The sequence below is a fragment of the Genypterus blacodes genome, unplaced genomic scaffold (assembly GCF_046128005.1).
Source record: "Genypterus blacodes isolate CSIRO-AG114 ecotype Tasmania unplaced genomic scaffold, CSIRO-AGI_Gbla_v1 ptg000070l_1, whole genome shotgun sequence".
In the NCBI taxonomy this organism is placed as follows: domain Eukaryota; kingdom Metazoa; phylum Chordata; class Actinopteri; order Ophidiiformes; family Ophidiidae; genus Genypterus; species Genypterus blacodes.
This window is the reverse complement of record NW_027466880.1, coordinates 5,341,321-5,363,302: the sequence shown is the minus strand read 5'-3', so window position 1 is coordinate 5,363,302 and position 21,982 is coordinate 5,341,321. Positions and strand designations below refer to the sequence as shown.

The 21,982-nt window shown below is 39.7% G+C and overlaps 2 protein-coding genes across 2 annotated transcripts in view; one reads left to right on the top strand and one right to left on the bottom strand.

The window, feature by feature from the left end:
- Positions 1 to 28: 28 nt before the first annotated feature.
- Positions 29 to 21,982, top strand: part of cenpp (centromere protein P) — a 62,695-nt gene continuing 40,741 nt past the window's right edge. Inside the window, exons 1-6 of the mRNA XM_076156406.1 lie at positions 29 to 397; positions 1,240 to 1,382; positions 2,239 to 2,405; positions 3,313 to 3,401; positions 4,755 to 4,840; positions 6,248 to 6,344. Of these exons, the coding sequence (XP_076012521.1) occupies positions 389 to 397; positions 1,240 to 1,382; positions 2,239 to 2,405; positions 3,313 to 3,401; positions 4,755 to 4,840; positions 6,248 to 6,344 (591 nt within the window). The 5' untranslated portion in view covers positions 29 to 388. The remainder of the gene's footprint in view (positions 398 to 1,239; positions 1,383 to 2,238; positions 2,406 to 3,312; positions 3,402 to 4,754; positions 4,841 to 6,247; positions 6,345 to 21,982) is intronic.
- ogna (osteoglycin, paralog a) lies at positions 8,044 to 20,769 on the bottom strand. The gene is made up of 6 exons (XM_076156873.1): positions 20,520 to 20,769; positions 16,021 to 16,099; positions 13,999 to 14,163; positions 12,182 to 12,384; positions 11,913 to 12,005; positions 8,044 to 9,403 (listed from the first exon to the last, which is right to left on the bottom strand). The coding sequence occupies exons 1-6, from the start codon at positions 20,685 to 20,687 to the stop codon at positions 9,233 to 9,235; spliced, it is 879 nt and encodes a 292-aa protein (XP_076012988.1). The 5' UTR covers positions 20,688 to 20,769; the 3' UTR covers positions 8,044 to 9,232.

Sequence of the window (21,982 nt, the reverse complement as noted above, 5' to 3'; positions counted from 1 at the left end):
GAAATAAACATTCTGTTAGGTTCCGGTGCAGCGAAATCTCTGTAGTTAGGGGGTGTAATTAATTATCGGGTCAGGCAGGATTTTTATCAGTCGGTTTACGTGAAACGTTAGCGCCACTGTGTGACTTCCGAGAAGTAAAACATAGGTATCCATCAATATTTACGCTGTCTGTGATGGGTGAGATACATTAGTGTGAACAAGTGAAACTCTACCTCCCCCTTCAAATGAAAAGTGGTAGATTCCTGAGGGCGCGAGCATCCGAACTTGTGGTGGTTAGTCGAGCTAAACCAAGTGTGGCGATAAGCGACAATTCAGTCACAAACTTTACTTGTAGAACTCCAGAAACCCCAATAACTCTGCCATTTGAGTATTGGAATATCAAACTTAAATGACAAAGGTGAGTCAACTTAAAACATGACAGTGTATCGGTAATCTGGAATACACTTGGTTAATTTGATAGAGCTAACTGATTAGCTAACTGTACTACGAAAAGTGTTCAGCTCAGACCCCCTGATTGCGGTGATTAGCTTTTGTCTGTTAAACTTTTACAGCCAATGTCATTATCCAGATAACCGATACAAATGTGCTCATACTTGACATCACATTTTAAAGGAAACTGTCAACCAAGAGAAATGTCATCATCAGGAGGTTAGTTGTCATCCTAGAAATTGGGTAACAGTTCATTCCCAGTTCAGTTGCAGTAAACACAATTTTCTGCTTTTAAGTACTCCAGCTGAAATTAACAGTTTGGCCATATAATGATGACTTTGATGATAACCAAAGTCAAAATAAAATGTTTACAAAACAAGTAACCAATAAAGGATAGTTCAAAACTGAAGAAGCCTAATACTAAGGTTTACCTTTAAGAGTGGACTCGAACACTTGGTATGCTTTATTCTTGTTAAAACGTTTACTGGGATTGAAGCAATTCAATTAAAATTATTCTTTTTAAACATGTATTCACCATAGTGCAATCAAAATAATGAGATTATGCAAGGCTCACAGTGGAATACTATCAATTCTGCTCATGTATACATCTTGTATACATCAACTTTTCCTTGATCACAGGAAATCTTCATTATGATTAATTCTGTTAGGCCGTGTATGAGACATTCAGCGATGTTTATTTTATTTTATACAGTGCAGCATGAATGAGCGTCAGTAATATAAGATATTTTGGTTGATCTCTGAGATGTGGCCATATTTTTCTTATTTATCTTGTTTTTTTCTGATGTATAGAGGATAGAGAACATGGGTGAAGTGAAGTTGTGGGAGGATCTTGTCGAGTGTCTTCAGGCTGAAGTCGCAGCACTACAGCACAAACAGCAGCACAACCGCAAGGATGTAGCTCTTCATTTCACCGGTCCAATGGAGGATGCTCTGTGAGTTCCAGATTTTCTTGTCTATAGCTGGTACTTCATTAACCTGGAATTTTCCCACATACAGCCGCATGGATTTAATGTCACATATTATGCTCAATAATTGCAATGCAATATGTAGTCTGTAAATGGAGCTTGTTAAGTCTGACAAGAGAAATTCAAAATCCCAGCCTCTGCAGTCTGTTCTTATCCCCTCACCCTGTCAGTTGTGCAATCAAACTGTTTAGATCAGTATGCAGGTGAGCCACAGCTCTGAACTGCTGCCCCAGTAGAGAGAGAAGATATAATTGTACTGTCCCGTACTGTGCATTTATCATTCTCTCTGTCTCTCTCTCTCTCTCCCTCGTCTCTGCATGCCATTTCCCAATGCCTGACTGTTTACGTTTAGGTGTACTGCTTTGCATGTATAATCCCACTGAAAGTTCCTATTGCACACCCAGCCATTTGTGGAGAGAGAATCCACAAATGCCCATCCACAAAGGTTTCTTCTTTTTTCCATTTACATTAAGGTTTTCTCTGGAGTTTTTGCTCGTCTTCCTAGACAGCTTTGGGCAGTGTCGGGAATTTTCCTGATGTTGCGGGCCTGTAAAGTCCTTTGAGACATTGAATGTGATATTGGAGAAATAAAATTGACTTGAAATAGAAAACAAAAGTAAATTGTCAATTTCTATTTAATATGGAATATTAATTGCTTTCTGTGGTTTCAACTTCAAGACATTTTTTGTTTCATAGACAGAACAAAACTAACCACTCAGAAAATATCTACAGTATTTAGCTGTCCTTCTTGAGAAACAAGTACAAAATGAAACAGTAGAGCACAAACTGGTTATGGGAAATGAATATTTGTCTCTCACCACAGATGGTATGTTTGCCATCAAAGAGGAGGAGGACAACCACGACAAGGGAAGGAGAATTTTCATTCCAGGCTGAAGGAGGAGGTAGAGCAGATGGAGGAGGATCTGAATCAACAGATACTGATAAATGGTCTCAGTCTGACTAGCTGTTCCTCCAACACTGTTCAAAGCGGTAAGGGCACAAAACTGTATTTATTTCCCTCATCCACAGCCTGTATATAGTGCCACACTGTAGTAGTGTCTTAGAATGGGAGGGAGGCATTCTGCCCTGGCATAGAGATGCAGGAAAGTATTTATAGAAAATTATAGAAAAATCTGAAGAAAGTCTCTGCTAAGCTCTGCCAAAATGCCCTAATATTTGTAGTGTGTATCTAATCAAATCATGTAAAAGTTATTTGTAGATAATATTGCATATAATGTTATAAAGGGCTTTACACACAAAGGGCTTTACATACACATCAGCAGATGGATACCGACCCAGCCCAGAGCTCGAGGAAAAACGTTCCTTAATGCGGTGTTTTTCAACCGGTGTGCAGTGAGAGATCGTCAGGTGTGCCATGGGAAATTATCCAACTTCACTTAGTTAGTCCGCGAGCCGATCCCGGCCAGGCGAGCCAGACCGGCAGATCCAGCGAGACAGACCGGCAGATTTCAGAGCGCGCACCTATCTCTTCTGAAACCTGTTATCAAGTTGTTGTAATGCTGCAGTAATTCACAACATAATTTCATAATGTCCATCAGTTAATGGAAAAATGGTAACCATTATATATAACTTGATTTTTTTTAAATAATAATGGGCCTTATGGAGGTCGAGCACACAAATTAAGGAATGTAAACAATACCATTAACAAAAACAATGAACAACAAGTAGGCAAAAGTCAACAGTAAAACGATAGAAAACCAATAGCGGTTGGGAAATTGTACTTGTCACACCTCTTGTAGCCTCTATTTCTTGCCAGCTTTGTTCCATAGCATGAAGGGTCTTTATCTGTTGATATCTTATATTGCTGTAAAATGTCTATCCTAGCAGAAATCAGTAAAAAAAAAAAAAGTGGTTTGTGTGTGTATGTTTTTACTAGGGGTTGGCCAACTTGTCCAACAGCTCTATGTGACAGGTTGCTCCTCTGAACTTGCCGTCCAGGTGGAATTCCAGCTATCTCAGGTCCATGTAAGTAAATATCACAATTCTTTTTAAAATAAGCTGGTGGTGAGCTCTTTACAGAACTGAATGAACATTTATGTTAAGTGGCTGGCTGATTTAATGCATATATATAATGCATTTATAATTTGATTGAGGAAGTACTGCTATTCATTTGGAGCTCAATGTGTTTAGGATTTTGTGATTATATTAATGTGATCATGCTCATAATCAGAGGAACTTAAATCAACATGAAAAATGTGGAGTGCTGCGATTTCATTCGCACCTTTCTCACATTTATCCCCCTCTGATTGGTGGGAAATTTACAGATGAAATTAATGCTTAAAGTTTTTTAGGGACATGGACATACATGGCATAGTGGCATTGTCATTGAAATTAGCTGATCACAGGGCCAATGGCTCAACAGAATCTTGCTCCCATTAACCCCACCCAGCAGAAAGTCGGCCTTTTTGGCTTCTATGGAAAATTAATCGGTATCCTTTCAAATTGACGACAATTGATGATGTTCAAATATACCTGAAACTAAATTTTTAAGCTTTATAACTAAAACAAATACATTTGGTAGTGTGGTCCAGTGGCATGGCCCTTATTACTTTTTGATTAGTAAGAAATACATTCAATCATGAAATATCTTGTATGGTGTTTCCATGTCACAAGATATGTGATTACATTACATTACGATCATTTGGCAGACGCTTTTATCCAAAGCGACTTACATTACATTACCACCCTTCGCAGAGGGGGGGGGCAATTGATGGTTCGGTGCCTTGCTCAGGGGCACCTCGACAGGGGCTCGAACCAGCAACCCTCCAGTTCCCAAGCAGAAGCACTACCCACTGAGCCACTGCCTCCCTGTGATGCAACAACAATTAATTAATTAACAATAGGATACTGTTGCAATTGCTTTCCTTATGGTGAGAGTGCAAGGATCAAAAGGGAGCAAAAGATATATAAATAAAACATGTCAATACATTTTATAATAATAATTGTAATGCTATTACTCATGATATTGAGCCAACAATAATAAAATATAGCCACAAGCGGCACATTTCGTTCATGTGTGTTCAAGAATCTGATAAAGGACCAATCTGGTCTCATTTTAAGATATGTACATTATATTTATAAGTATGTTTTGCTACCAGAAGATCATAAAATAAGAGAAAAATAACTATGAAGTCTTTGAAATGGATAAGCTGGATTTGTGCATTAGTTAAGAACAAAATGTGGTGTTGTCTGTGTTGTATTTTTCACGTGTTTATGAAGCACATTGTTTAATACAATTCTGTGGGTTGTGAACCTTTTATACAATAATTAATTCAATTTTGCTTAGTGATAAAAAAATGTTCTGTGTTTTTCGTGCAGGATGGTCAGAGATCTGAGAGGACGATCAGCAGTCTAAATATAGTCGTGAATCAAAATGTTTTACAGAACGTCAGCTTCCTGTCAAGGTACATCTACATGTTTTTCTATATTCTGAGTCTTTCTCTCTTTCCCCCTTTCCCTGCTCTACCTCTAGTAAAATGACAATTAAATTAAAGCCATAAATTCATCAAATTTATAGAAATGTTCAAGCAATATATGAATATGCACATTTTAAATCAGCCTGATTACATCAGTACATTGTTTTCTACGTTTTGACTGCAGTACGACAGTGTAGTATTCTTAAGATAATTTTCCACTCTTGTATCTTTTTATAAAACCAGTTTGTGATGGATGATTGATATCACTAGTTTTGCACAGTTTCTGATTGAAGTTTTCTCAAGAAGAGCCAGCTGGCAGCGACTTTGTCGTCACATTGCAGAATATTATTCTATTCTTTAAATATTTTCCTTCCATTACCTGAACCAGTGAAATGATTCTCTCAATGACCTATAACGGTCAAAGATCATTCATTATATCAGAGAGAATGAAACACAAGATTGTTTGGACTTACCTGAGTCCCCTTCCAGCCTAAGTTCTCATCTCACAGAATTCAATTGATAGAGCAGACATTAATCAGCATCATCAAATAGACCTTCAATTCACCGCAACTGGAACTTTGAGATCAATATGCAGTTACTCATGCTTGCATTTAGTGTTTCGTAGAAAATACCATATTTTTTTGGTAAAATATGTGCATGTTCCAACAGATTTATATATATTTTCATATTTTCCTTTATACCAATGCTCAGATCCAACAGATGGATTGTCCAGACAGTTACAGTAAGACACCAAACTTTCGTGCGTGCGTGCGTGCGTGCGTGCGTGCGTGCGTGCGTGCGTGCGTGCGTGCGTGCGTGCGTGCGTGCGTGCGTGCGTGCGTGCGTGCGTGCGTGCGTGCGTGCGTGCGTGCGTGCGTGCGTGCGTGAGAGAGACAGTATTGTCAGATTTCTGAAAATTGTCTGATAGTCAAGTTTTAGACACTGGATAAGTCACATGTCTTACATTTATTTTTTTATATCATCATGAATGCTATTAATCCTCAATATTGTCAAGACTGTCTTTACTCATTGGGATAATTTAGAGATGTTCAAAGGTGAATCAAATTTTTCAAATGACTTTCTTCAATAAACAATCACTTCAACAAGGCATTTTTGCCCAGAGAACTGCTACTTGAGGTCAGTCCTAATGTAATGGATACAGCATGGATACTGTGTTTAATTTAAGGCTGAAAAGTTGCCGTTTCAGATTTAACAGACATATACTTGCTGATTTAAAATAAAAAATAAAAAAATTTACAAGCAGCAAATATTTGTATTAAACCCTGTTGCCAAAGGCCAATGTTCAGCGGTTAATAACATCTGCTTTTCAACTTGCTATGTAATTAGTAAAATGCAACACAAAATGTAACATGGTCTTGTGAAATCTCTTTTCAGAGTGGAAGAGAGCAGGGATCTTTTGCTGTTCTTCAGGACACTGAGGACTTTCTCACAGAGATGCAATGATCGACACCAAACCTTTCAACACTTCCAGGTCAGTGCTAACACCTTGGAACAGAAAACCATGGTACCATGTAGTATGTAGAAACTAGCGGGTGATGTTGATTGTACCATGTCTCAGAATTGCACAGAAGGTCCAGATTTGAGTCAGACGACAAATGATGTAACTGTTCACTTTTTGAGGCAATACTTCTGATATTCAAGTGTCCACTGAACAGTCTCCGTGGTTTTAGCTTCGGGTCCCATTGCACTCTTGCGTGATTCTAACTGAAGAAGATGCTGCGGTGATTTGAGGATGTGAGTCAACATTGGCGCAATCTTTATTACTGTATGCTTGTTCTTAGCGGTGTTCAGCACAGGACTGTTGAAAGGCAATATGAGCAATGCATATTGCACTTACGCTTTCTTGTGACCTGAAGTTCTTTTGCCTACCTATGTTGAACACACTTATTGGAAGTCGCTTTGGATAAAAGCGTCTGCTAAATGGCTGTAATGTAAATGTAATGCATATCGGTGGCAGCCCCCTTTACTTTAGGTATGAACTTTTGGCAATTGTTCAACTCACTCTGAGTTTCGTTCTCAACCTTGTGATATTTTATGTGTATGTGTCGTAGGGGGCATGTGTAGCCATTCTCAAAAAATTACATATGTCAACCATAAGGGTGTGCTATAATAAAGGCAAACACTATTTGGTTTATCACTTCCTAGGTAACTTTGCACATTCCAAAACATATATCCATGTTCCTTGAATGGTGATGAATCTTTTGGTACATAGCACGTTTATTTCTGCTGTGGCATTTGTATGTGTTTTCATAATTTTTCATCATAATGCATAATTGTTCATTGTCCATCCATTATTTAGATTTTGTAGTTTGTATGCTGGAAACCCTTTTTTGGGAAATAAGTGCCCTGCTACAACTTTATCAAGTTCGGTCAAAATCTGAAGTTGACTTTATGATTTCATTTCAGATCTTCTTTATTTTGCTTTACTATTACTTAGTATTTTGGTGGTCTCTGCTAATGTATAGTAGCTAATACAGGATGTCTACCAGGGCAGAATGGGAGGAAGTTAACAAGGTCTTTTACAAGTGGATAACATAAATATAGACCTTTATTTGTGTCTGCCAGCCATAGGTTTTTAATAAGCATCAGTAATCGATCTACATTTGGTATGGTGTTGATGGAATTATGCAGTACTTCTTACATACAGGATGCACTAGATTTTACAATTGTCATGATTCATTTGATCGTAATAAGGGTAAATGTAATTTGTAGCATGGGATGTTATATGATTCGATATTTATATTATTATTTTATATTATGTATTTTTTATTATATTATTTCATTTATAGTTTTACATTTTACAAACCTATTCCAATATTTCAAGACACATATAATCCTTGTAAAACATTTACGATTTAAGTGTAGCTTTGCAAATGTAGTGATTTATGTTTTTGTAAACATGTTATGTCTCTGTGAGTCATCTCCTTTCAGATTTTGTAATTTGTGCACCTTGTCTCTGCTCAGTTGTGTAGCGAGCACACACAACACTGTTGTCATGAAAACAACATACAGTATGTCACAAATATCAGGCAAGATTGTCGAGTAATTTCAGTGGTGCTGTAGATTTTGGGATTTCGGAAGTTGTGTGTACTGAGTTTGCTATTATCCTTCATTGTAATATGCTACCATCTTAAAGTCTAGCACATCACTGACAGAAACAAACCCCAATGGATGTTTGACAAAGTTTAATGTTATCAAAATATCTTAAAACATACACATTTTCCTGTACACCATTGTTTTATTCACACAGGTACTATTTTTTATGTATTAATATTGAATGGGTAGACAAGTAAGAAGTTTAAATGCACAACAAGGAGTAACTTTCACATTATAGTTCATAGATACATTTTTCCCTGGTCCAACTCAACGGAAATCTATAAATTAAAAAATGCAAGCGATATCACAAATTACTTATAGAAGCCCAAATTTGACATGTCAGAAGTATGTTGGTCACCAGTCAGAATTATGTAAGATCAGATGTGTTGCATGAATAAACATGGAGGCAGTCTGATGGAATACAGGTATATTTAGCTGGCAAGCGAACAGTCGTGACATCCCAGTATCTGGAAATGTTGTCTGGATATTTACGTGATTGTGTTACCTCCATAGATGGATTGTTACTATCCTCTCTCTTTGCTTGGTGGACAATCCTCTCCTATTTTTAAACAAAAACATATTTTTTTGCAAGGGGTGTCCTTGTCCCAAGTCCACTGCAAATTCAAAATAACTTTTTAACATGACATGACTACGAGGTAGGTTGGCATTTTCAACTTGTTGGAGGATATCGTCACATGAATGTCATATCTGTAGGGATCAAGCTTGTGTTCAGGCTATGAGTAAAAGGGGCCAATAAGACAAAGAAACTCCTTGTAATGTATCCTGTTTTTTCATAAAGTTACTGCAGCGTTTGCCCAGCATGATTTCACTTTGTAAAAGGTTCACTGTAAGAAGGTGTTTGGTTTACCAAAAACTTTATTCATCAACCTTTCCCATTCAGTTAAGTTGTTTGTTAGATAACATGACATTTTTAGCAAGTTGTTTAACTGGCAGAGACATCTTAATTCTTTACCTTACCATTTTAATCTGGAAAATTTCAACTGACACCTTATGTGATACTATAAAAAATGTGAAGTGGCTTAGCTGATGACAAAACATGTCACCGTGGTCACAGAATTTTGTGAGCAACTACCTAAATTAGGTGTTATTGATATTAATGAGATGTATATAATGTGTGTGTGTGTGGGAGGTGGGGGGGGGTGCTCATGAATCCAGAATGTGATGGTATTGGTATCCCCTCAGTACTGTGCTGTGGAAATCCAGCCCCTTTATTGCTGACGGACCAGAGTAAATTTCCCCTCCTCAACGGTACTTTCCAGTTGGCAGTGACTTCAGACAGGTGAAGCTGTCAGGGTTCTTGGACAGCACCACTGGGTTTCCGTCCATACGGATCTCACTGAGGTTTGGACGTAGGTAGTAGGTGTTATTACCCTTACAAAATGTATCTGTGCTGATCTCAGTGATGTTGTTGTTCTAGAAGAATGGAAGACAATGTAAGTGACTAAATTACAACTCAGCATTGACATAAGCACGTTGAAATAACAATTCTAAAGGCAATATGAAATGGCAAAAACAAAGGGCCATATGTCATAATATAAATTGTGAAGAAGGGGCATGCCAGTGTACCAATATATCTCAAAACATTTCCGACCCCTAGTATCAATGTCATGTAAATGTAAATGTTAATATATCATTGCAGTCTTGAGTTTCCAATAATTTCTACAACTCTTCTTTTCTGTTAAAGAGTGATGGAGCCCAAAAAACATTCATGAAGTTTGGCTGTTTTATGAATTTGTTATGGATCTACTGTCTTTATTATGGATCTGCTGAAAATGTGACAGAATCTGCTGGGTCAAAAGTATACATGCAGCGATGCTAATATTTGGTTACATGTCCATGGCCAGTTTCACCTCAATTAGACAACCTTTTGGTTGAATCTTTGACCACTCCTCTTGATAGAATCTGTGTAGTTTAGCTAACTCTGTTGGCTTTCTGACATGGACTTGGACTTGGAATTGGAAAGTCAAAGGAATTCAGCATCTGAAAAAGCGGATCGTTGACTTGAAGTCAGGAAAGTCACTTGGAGCCATTTCAAAGCAGCCACAGGTCCCAATACCAACTGTGCAAACAATTATTTGCAAGTATAAAGTGCATGGCACAGTTGTGTCCCTGCCATGATCAGGAAGAAAACGCAAGCTATCACCTACTGCTGAGAGAATATTGGTCAGGATGGTCAAGAGTCAACCATGAACCACCAAAAAGCAATTCTGCAATGAATGAAAATCTTTTGAAACACAGGTACAGGTTACATCAGCATGGGTTGAGAGCCAAGAAGGAAGCCCTTGCTCCAGAAGAGGTACCTTAAGGCTCGACTGAAGTTTGCTGCTGTCACATGGCCAAAGAAAGGCCTTATGGGGGAAAGTTCTGTGGTCAGATGAAACAAACGTGTAGCTGTTTGGCCACAATGACCAGAAATTTGTTTCCAGGAGTGAAAGGTGATGCCTTTAACCCCAAGAACACCATGCTTACCATCAAGCATGGGGGTGGTAGTATTATGCTCTGGGCCTGTTTTGCTGCCAATGGAACTGGTGCTTCACAGAAAGCAAATGGAGTAATGAAGAAGGAGGATTACCTCCAAATTCTTCAGGAGAACCAAAAATCATCAGCCAGAAGGTTGGGTCTTGGGGACGCAGTTGGGTGTCTAACCCTAACCCTTACCAACAGGACAATGACCCCAAACACACATCAAAAGTGGAACCAGAATGGCTAAATCAGATTTTAGAATGGCCTTCCCAAAGTCCTGACTTGAGAACATGTAGACAGTGTGAGGAAACAAGTCCATGTCAGAAAGCCAACAGATTTAGCAAAACTACACCAATTCTATCAAGAGGATTGGTCAAAGGTTCAACCAGAAGCTTGCCAGAAGCTTGTGGATGGCTACCAAGAGCGCCTAATTGAGATGAAACTGGCCATGGGACATGAAACCAAATATTAGCATTGCTGTATGTATACTTTTGACCCAGCAGATTTTGTCACATTTTCAGTAGACCCATAATAAATTCGTTAAGAACCAATCTTCATGAGTGTTTTTTGTGACAAAGAAGTATGGTCTATCACGGAAAAATAAGAGTTGTAGAAACTATTATAGACTCAAGACTGCCATTACATAAATGTTCTCAACAAGTATATAAACTTTTCATCACAACTGTGTTTTCTCTTTTTGGTTTTAAAAAGAAATTAGACTTCCAGGAATTGGACATGACCAATAGAAAGTAAAAAAATTTGAAAATATGCAAAAGCAGAATAAGATATTCTGAAGACACAATAAACTGGCACATTTGACAAGGCACCATCCTAAGGTAAAAATTGTGTGCTAAACCTGTTGATCCAATAAAACTTCACATAAACACAATTCATAGAAAACTACCAGGGGATCAGAGTGCTCAAAGAAAATCACTGATGCGGTCATTTGTTTCATTTGAAAAGAAATGCAGCCCTACATGATGGTTCGGCACATGCTAAATACACTGGAGCCCCAATTTGTTAGTCCTTGAATCCCTGAGTAAAGCCCTAACTAAGCCCTAAAGAGTTGGCCAACTTGTGACACCTGGGCACCTTGAACTACAGAATCATGTATGACCTTTACCTCTCCTGATGTCTCTGATGAAGGAAAATTGGTTTGGCATGTATTGCGGATGAAAGCTGTCTATGACAAGTCATAGCGGAAGCCTAATCGCAGGTCTGCTGACGAGCGCAGTCGAGGAGTGGAGCATAACCGCAAAGAATTCGCTATCGCGACGGCTAATGCATCCAACATGCCCACTGCTGCTCAGTAGCTCATGAATCATGTATGTATTGAATTGTGACACGTGATAAAAATTGTGTCGTGAGGTATTTGCCAATACCCAGTCCTACTGTGTAGCAACTACAGGGTGAATATTGAGGGTTTGTGTACTAGTTGTGACAGTATTTAGATCCAAACCTGTAGATGTAAGATCCGCACACTTTCGGGGATCTGAGGAACAGCTTCCAGTTGGTTATTTGCCAGGAAGAGGTTCACCAGTTTACCCATTTTCTGTAGAGGAAACAAATTCAAGCAAAGGAAGCCAAAAAGCTTAATCAGTTGTTAGTGTTTCTGTTCTGCATTAGGCTAAGTATGCAGCTATGAAGATATATTAAGTAGGAAAATATAAGTGAACAAGGATATGGACATCCCTACATCAATAGGTTTCGGGTAGTAGCGATGCATACCTTGAAAGCTGTAGCTTTGACACCCTTTGTTTTGAGGTGGTTATAGTTGGCATTGAAGGATGTGAGTTTGTTGGGGAGCATTGGTAGTTTGACCAGCCTGTTCTCAGCCAAAGACAGTTCCTCTAGTACCATAAGCTTTGAGAATGCCCCATCCTCAATCTCAGAGATGAGGTTCCCGGTCAAGTCAATTCTCTTTAGAGTCACTGTTGAGAAATGCGCAAAAAAAGAGAGCATTTTAGAAAGTTCTCTTAGCATTTTCTTTGAATACATAATTTTAAATAGTACTTTAAAAACCATTTATAAAACATAAGAGGTTATGTTTCGGATGTGAGAATACATTTGCACAAAACATAGTCATCTTCACCTTGAAGGGTGCAATGGCTTCGATTACATTTGTAATTTTGTAATTGAAATCATCTACAACCTCATGACATCCAAGAGAGGGTGGGTGGGGAAGAAAAATTCTGGATAAATATTTCACTGGTGTTTTCAGTGATGTACCGTTTTGTGATTACCTCTGTTTGTATATGTTTGTGCATGGAGTGCTCTCAAAGAAATGGAATGGACATGGACAGGAATGTTCAGAAAGAGCAACATCCGTCACCACAACCTTAGAAAGTTCAGATCCTTGGAGATAATTAAGTCCAGGGTGTGCTCCTTATTGTTTGTGGGCTCTGTCAAATGCTGAATCTGTCCATAGTTATCAAGGACACAGTAGAGTTCTTTGGTCCATCTGTGCTGGGGGTTGTCAACATGGATGTTAAAATCACCAACAATAACTTAACAGTCAAAGTCAATACAGATTATAGACAGCAGTTCAGTGAAGTTATCAAAAAAGGGTGCACAGTATTTCGGTGGCCTGTAGATATTTAGGAACATAGCTCTAATTTAGAGCCACGTATTCAAAAGAAGCTAATTTTCCAAAGGATATCTTCTTGCATTGGAGGGAGTCATTAAACAAAATGGAAACTCCACCTCCTTTTTTTATGAACTCTAGCCTCACTAATGCAATTGAAGTTGGTAAGGGTTGACTCGATAAGAACAACTGCACTGTTATTTGTGTCTATCCAAGTTTCAGTTAAAAATATAAAGTCAAAATTGTGTTTGATAATAAAATCGTTGAGTAGAAATGTGACCTGACATTAAATAAAGGTAATTTTAGTGTGTTTAAAAGCAAAAAAATTGCACAACCGTAGTGCTTTCTGCTTCTTGGTAGATTCACCATTCTTTTTCTGTTACCTATCAGGACAGTAATTGAGAAATCTATCAGCACACAGGGCCCCGGCTGGTTCTGGAAAGAGTCATGAGTGCGATTAGCCTGGAACCAGCACATATCAATTTGAGATTGCTGCATTTCGTACACAAACAACCTTATGAGGCTGGGGAGGACGGACACGTGTTGGATGTCCCTTTGGTGATTTGGTCCAAACTGTTGGAGATGAGTGAGGGGAGAGAAATGAGAACTGAAACCCTGAAGAGAACTAGTCCAAAGTAATGTTCAGGTTAATTAAGACAGCAGGTAACAAACAGGGCAACAGCAGAAAACCTCTGCCACTGGAGTTTTGCAGCCATTCTCTCAAAGTGCACTGTAAAGTCAGCCACTAGTGCAGATCTTTGCCTGTTTAGGAGTTGGCTGATATTTGCTATTGTGATGCTGAACGCCTTTTTGCCTTTACTTTTGGCATTGTGAACACTTTCTGAAGCTATGGGTGTAATATGTGATGCAAAAATAATTTGAGTTAGTTTTCAGTTTTGTTGGAGCTAGCTGGTTGCACTTCTACTCAACGTGCTATTCTGGAAGCCCCATAGCCCCTTACCATAGTCAGAAAAGTCTTTGGTGCTGATCTTTTTGATCTTGTTGAATCGGGCATACAGGTAGGCAGTCTCCTTTGGCAGGGCGGGAACAGTTGTCATGTCTGGAGTGATCTCCTCACAGTACACTGAACCAGTCAGACAAACACACAGCAGGCAAGTAGGCAGGTCTGCAATACAGAAGCACAATACAGTTGTATTTGTTCTGCTGCTTTAATGTCAACATTTGATAAAATAACTTTTTCTTCTTCCTGCACTTTATTTCACCATCTCTATCTCAGATCCCTGGTCAGGTTTTGGTTTTGAATACCAGATTACCTGTGACTGTGTGCTGTGCTGCACAACCCTCTAAAATTTCAGTAAAACACTTACATATGTCATCAAATCTTGCACTAGGCAACTAAAAATCATCTGTATTTAGCCACTGGTGAGTAAACATTCACCATTTACTCACCATCCCTTTGAAATCTGTTTTCACAATTGCAATGTAACCCATCAGAAACTGTTCGTCACAGGAATGCATGTTCCATGGACCACATATGCAGTGTATACTTTTTACAAAAATGCATGGAAACAAGAGAAAGTCGCTGGATACATTTTATTTGAGGTCTTGTGTGCATAGATAACTAAGGATTCCAACACTGTACATATAACAAAACAGAAAGTGCTCCCCAGCCAAGCAAAGGAGTTCCCACCTGTAGGATCGAATAATGTAAGTTCCAGACTACTTGGACTTTGATTGGCATTTGTACAATTGAGAATGAAGATGTGATGTGCAGGTACTGAAGTAAAAAGGCGAGTTTAGCTAATGAAACAGATTTTGTGCAGCATGCTGTGAGATTGTCAAAGAATCTCCGTTTCAGATTCAGAGAAGAAGAGGCACAAATATTAACTTTCAGTTAAAATGAATGAATGTGTTTCTAGTGAACCACATCCTGTCACAGAGTCACTTATGCTCATATTGATAGCGTAACTGAATTCATTCTCATTGGCAATATTGGGATAAGATGTCAAGAAACAAAAGCTGTTTGGACTGCAAAACTTCGAGTGGACAATTAACCTTCACTTTATGGCTCAGAGACTAGAACTGGCACTTCTGGGGTCAAGTCGACTTTGTTTGTATAGCCCGATATCAAACACAATTTAATGCAAGGCAATTTTATTTATATAGCACATTTCAGCTGCAATGGCTTTACAGCTCCACCACATTAGGAAAATTCTCGCCCAAAGCTCTCTAGGAAGACAATGAGAGAAAGACAGGGAGAGATGAGAAAATGATATGAGCACAATACAGTGCAGTCCTATTGGTGAGCTTCTCTCTCCTGGGGCAGCAGTTCATGCAGGTAGTTAAGGGGTCTTTATATTATCAGTTATACTTGTTATAGTGTAATGAGTTAGTAAGTTAGGATAGGAATAAAAAGTTTACTATCCAGTCTTTATTATCCAGTCTCTGAAGTCTCTGCAAGTAATTAAATGACCCATGATGGTTTTATGCCTCTAACTGTTTGACAAATGGCCAAAACCTCAACTGTCCCATTCAATGTAGTTGCAGTGATGAAGGAGTTCGGTGATTATTATATACCACCTCCCCTACTGTTAACTGACCAAAGCTGCTGTTAAATAAATGAAGACACCTTTTACCGAATCCTTTTACTTCCTTTCAACAGTTGTAACACAGTTTTGTGTGTACTGGCTCTTTGCTTTGAATACACGATCGAACGAAAGCCTGCTTGTGTTGAATTCAGATGACCAGAGACACTACAGAAGTGGGAAGTACCTTCACTAAATATGCAGTAGCATAAGCTTTTGATTTACATAAACCTATCCATGTCAGAAATCATAAATATCAGCTCATAATGGTAGTGATGGCAGAGAAAAGAAGGAAAACGCATTCATTTGTCCTATTTCCAGAGTTTTTTAAGCAATTTCTGTAACATCTAGGACGCAAATTAATGATCAAATAATTAAGCTGTGCGTGTGGGTGCATGCGTGATAGAGAGAGAGAAAATGCTTTTGTTTATCCTTACCAGAGGCATTTCCTCCCTCAGGGTTAAGACTGTCATCAGGTTCATTTGCTACGATGTTCATCCCATGACTCACCTCCCTCTGCAAGATAAAATACAGCGGGTTCACTTTCCAGTATTGTTTCATTCACAAGAAGAAGACACTTGCCACTACCAGACTTAGAAGCTCAGTTTAAGATCCACGTATTGGATTTTACTTAAGTGCACAATTTATTTATGCTTTATGCTTTGGTCAATATTGATTGTTTACCTATCTAAAATGAGACGTTCAAGCAGGTGATCTATGGCTGTGGTTGTAACAAGTAAACAAGTTGAGATTAATGCCATTATCTGAATTCTTAAGTGGAGTTTCTGCCATTGCACACAATTTCAGTCATCACACACAGGATAGTATCATTCCCTTTTACACCAAAACAAAAGCAACTTTGGATGATTAAGAGGACGTCCAAGTTTCCTGAAATAAAGACCACAATCCAGATTGTCCACTGAGCGGCACTGGACCAAAGTAGGGGATGGGAGGGGGGGTAGTTACTGTCCTTGCACAGAGTAAGTCCCTCTCCATGGACATGAATACTTAGCTTCCATTCAAAGTTCTGCTCTTATTGATCTCATTGATATCTCTATTGATATCATATCTTTTTCTGAAAAACGCTGTGTACGGTGAAAATTACAAGTTGTCTTTATTGAATCAACAACAAATCATCAATGTGAATGTGCATAATATGCATATTTTCTATCCATTCCGGCTAAAGACACAGTTGGTTATGTTATGGTTCATCAGGAATGTTCAGTCAGTCAACTGGGAGGCACCAACTCTTTATTTAATGAACACATCTGATTTCGTTAATTAGGTTTGTGTAGAACACACAAAATCCAATGGAAACAAAAATCAAGAAGAAGAAGTTTTTCTACTTTCATTTAAAATGAAAAAGGCCATTTGATTGCTTAATTTTAAAGACAGTTTGGACATTTGCCTTCCACCAAATAACAGCTGATCAAGTTAACCTGACCTGAATTATTTGACAAACGATGGTTCAAATTGTGCCTCACATGTACAGTGTCTCTCTGACTTTACTTTTTTCTGCTTATCGAGTTTTCAAAACAACTTAAACACCCACATGTACTTATCGTGTTTTAGCCTTAATTCCTATCCTGACTTTCATCTCCAAAGTTAGTGAAAAGGTAGCGGCTAAACAATTGTTAGGATATGTATGTCAGGATATGTTTCATAACATGCGTTGCTTTTGTCAGAAGCACAACACTGAATCTGCACTCCTAAGAGCCACTAATCCTGATGCATGCAGATTTTTGTCAGTACACTATTCAGTACACTATTTTCTCTTGGTGCTTCTGCCTTTGATGGGCTAAATAGATGTTATACTGTACCTTGGGATGTCCCCCAGGGCTCTATTCTTGGCCCAGTGCTATTTTCTACCTACTTTTTACTTCAACTTCGGACAGTCATCAGCTGTTAAATGTACTCTTTCCGCAGTTATGCAGATAACACTCTTTGTACTTTTCCATTTCGAAAAATTTGGTGGGATCTGCCTCATCGCCGACAACAACTTGTGTGATCCGAGGAGCATCTCGGTAGCTGGAACATCTCACCATCATGTATTGTCCCTTCTATGTCCCCCGGGAGTTCAACTTTGTTATCTTCTCCGTGGTCTACATTCCATTCCAGGCAGACACAGCAATGGCGTTACCGGACCTCCACAATGTGCTGAGCGGCCATCAGAACAAACAGCCTGGACTTTCCTGAACCAAAAGCTGTTGATGGAAAGGTTTGCGCCACCCTCAAAGCACGGACTGGCGCTTACTATGAAGGGCTTACATCGGGCAGCGTGCGGCTACAAGTCGGCCTCTTAAAGGGGTGGCATAATGAGAAAGTGGAGTCGCATTTTCAACAGAGAGACTCCCGACGCATGTGGGAAGGACACAGACTTAAGGTGGTCCTAGGATTAGCTAAATACCTTGGTGCTAAGGCTAACAGTGCCCTCTGGATAGTGCCGCATCAGCCCTCCCCTCCCTCTAAGAGCAGGATGTGAGGAGAGCGTTGAAAGCGTGAAATGTAGGAATGCAGCTGGACCAGATGGCATCGGACTTGTTCTAAAAGCCTGCGCTGATCAGCTTGCCCCATTATTGTCCCCCATCTTCAACACTTCCCTGGCCCAATTCCTGGTCTCTTCATGCTTCAAAAGATCGACCATCATCCTTGTAACCAAGAACAACAGCCCGACTAGCCTGAAGAACTATCGCCCAGTAGCCCTGACTTCTGTAGTGATGAAGTGCGTCGAAAGGCTCATCATTATATATGCTCCACCCTCACTTCCTCCCTCAACCCACTCCAGTTTGTCTACCAACCCAACAGATGCCATCGTTCACGTCCTGCACAACACACTGAGCCACTTTGATAAGGGCTGCGGAAACTGTGAGACTTCTGTTTATTGAGTGTTTATTGATAGCTTTCAACACCACAATCCCCCACACCCTGTCCTCCAAACTCCAGGATCTGGGGCTCAACTCTATCCTATGCAAATATGACTAGTTATGACTTTTTCACAGAAGGACCACAAGCGGTGCGGGCGGGCCAGGAGTTATCCAGCACCCTCACGCTCAGCACAGGGCCCCCCTAGGGGTGCGTACTGAGTCCACTGCTGTCCTTGCTCTACACCATGGACTGTCTGGCAACACATCCCACCATTTCTATTGTGAAGTTCGCTGTCGACACAGTGGTGGTGGATCTGATATCCAACAATGACGAGAAGGATTACTTGGACGAGGTGAACAATCTCTTGCTATAGTGTCATGCTAACCACCTCTCCCTGAACTTCGACAAGACCAAGGAGATGCTGGTGGACTTCAAGAGGCAGTGGGGAACCTGTACCCCTCTTAAGATCAGCAGGACCCCGGTGGAGAGGGTAAGGAGCATCAAGTACTTCTGCGTCCCCATCACATAGGACCTCACCTGGACCAGACATAAACTCCATCGTCGGAAAGGCCAGAAGGTGCCTGTACCATCTCAGGTAACTCAAGAATTTCAGGATGTCACCAACCATCCTGAAATCATTCTAAGGCTGTCACAGAGAGCATCCCAATGGAAGCACCACGGCACGGTTCAGGACCAGAAAGGTCTGCAGCAGGTGGTGCGCTTGGTCGAGTATACCATCAGGTCCCCACTTCTATCCATGCAGGATAGAAAGTGCACAACCAGGGCCCTCAACATCAGGAAAGACCCCACCCACCCAGAACACAAACTGTTCAGGCTGCTGAGGAAGGAACCACCTCTGCAGCCACAAGACATGGACTGAGACTCTGGGGAGTTTTTATCTTCAAGCCATATGACTCTTCAACACCCACACATGACATTACATAGCTACTACAAGTTGCACAGTGCTCCGTCTCTCTCCCTGTACTTAACACCCACAGGCCCTTTTTCTTCTGCCTTATGTAGAAACAAGAAATAGTTAACCTCATGACGTTGGCCTTAAAAGTTTGTTTCAGACTGCATCTTCTGTTAATATCATGTTGTACATGAGATTTTAAAAAGTCATACAGCATGCTCCTGACACTTTAGTAGTGTACGAAGCACAGTTGGAGTACTACCAGAAAAAGTATGATACTGTTGTTATACTTATGGCAAATGCAAGACTCTAAAAGACACTTCATAAAAGACTTTCTTTGAAACCAAATCAGTTGAATCAGCTGTCACTCTGGCAATGTTGAGGAACATGTCAATTAATGATTCACAAACATATTAATTATTCGGTTTCTTTCAGCTTAGGAATTTTTCGAAATAATGTTTCATTCTGCTTTTTTATACCCATGGCAAATGAACGCATGTGGGCAGAAACACCGGAGTTGTGTTGCACATTTCAATAAAAAAATAGTGGCCCGAATTCTTTGCAACTATTTACTGTCTGCTGATTTTTGGTCTTTATGTGTTTTGTGAACAACCAACAAGCCACATTTACTGTATCTTTCTGCACTTCTAGATAACAACCAATGGAAATGTTACCATTGCATCTTGCGGCAATAATGTACATTTTTCTACGGTCTATGTCTTAAATAGCACATCATACCATACCATATCAAATTGGCCAAATTATGAAAATGTATTTCTCCTTCTCTCCTTACAGTTAAAACCAGACTGATGGACACATACTCAGAATATATATATGTATACAAATATTTAGTACTGGATAAATAATCAGTAGGTTGATCGATTTTAGTAGAAGCTATGGCATTGATCAAAGTTTGAAAAGAGTCACAGCTGTGTTCAGTGTTCCCAAATAAAGCTTTCACTCTTCGTTCTCTCTTTGACTCTGTCCTTCTTAGTATTTATGGTGACTTTTGCAGTTTCATAATGAACACAATAGCTCAGAATCTGGGTTCGGCTCCACTAAATACTTTTTTTAGTCGTTAAAAATTAATTTTGGTGAATGTATGAGCTTATTAGGCACAGCAAAAGACATGGTGTCAAAATGGAATAAAAATCTTACCATAGCTCTCCTTGATTTCAGATAAACTTGGTCAGTGAAGTATCCATTCAGCTCCTGGCCAGTTACAGGTCCAAGAATCAGCTGTGAGTCCTGGTTAAAACTTGCTGAGGCTGACACCAGCCATGGCACCACAATATAGCTGAAAAAGAGAGACTTCATGTCGTTCATTGTAGCGTGATGCTGATAACTGCTCAGTGCAGGTCAGCAGCTGCTCTCTGCAAGGAGTTTCTGTTGGGATGTGTCAAATGACTGTATTTAAAGGCTGACCGAGAAGCTTCCAGCTTTTTTTATGGAGGCAAGTACTTAACCCTTCACTGACCACCCACAATGCACATGCAGTGAGAAAGACACACACAGAATGGAGAGAGATAAAATCAGACAGAAGTGAAAGGGGTAGGAGCAAGGGGGAGTAATGTATGAAGACATGATAGTACATACAGACACAGCAGAAAAGGGCAAGAACAAACAAATGTTTTTATTAGATGTCACATTTGACAATGTGATGGTAATTTGTCAAGGAAAATATGTGCAGTAAAAAAATTTCATAAAGCAGGAAATTGAGTTGAAAGTTTGTTGTGCTGGTTGTGTGGCTGAGGACGGGAATGGGAGTGTGGCTGAGGCAGAGATGGAATAGTGGCGTAACAGCAGACCATTCGAGGACAACAGGTTGGCAGCTGGCAATGATCCTGGGACACAGGGAAGGGTTTATACAAATTCATCAATTACACTACACAACTCACATCTGGAGTTAGCTGGCCTGTAGTCAACAATGTGATGAGTTGTTAGAAAGCTGGAGTAGATAAACTGTTAGTAGATGACAGATGGAAGGCAGGTGGGCAGGCTGGGAGAGATGATGAGTGAGGACAGGTGTGCCCTAAAAGGAGTCGCCACGCCAGCACACAGACAACCAAACACAGAGAGAGCAATATGGGAAGTAGGGGGAAAATTCAGTCACAGCAGGAAATTTGGCCACGACCGTAACAGTCATGACCCCACTGCCATCTTAGCTTGGCTCCTAAAAGGCTAGTTAACACCATCCATTGAGTCACAACCCAACCTCGTTTGAAAGTGAGCCCTATCACATCCAACAAGCTAGTGAGAGCTATTTTCACAACCTTCCAACCTCAGGCAGATGCACCTTCAGTCCACACTAACATCAGAAATAAAAGATCAATGGTCTGAATGTTGCTCAAAGGCACAAGTGTCATATTTTTTACTCTAAGACAAAAAGCTCAAATACAAACCGTGCAATAAAGTAAGATCATTGGCTAGTAATAAAGAGCACAGACTGAGAATACTAGCAGCCGTATACCTCAAATGAACCTTTTGTGTTTTTGTTTTTGGCAGGAAGCTAAGAACTCATCTCAGCTTTAAGGTCGATGAACTTGTGACAACATTGTAAGCCAACAAAAATGAACTTGTTTTTCGCTGAAAGGGTTTAGTTCTCTTCAGAGATTTGTTCA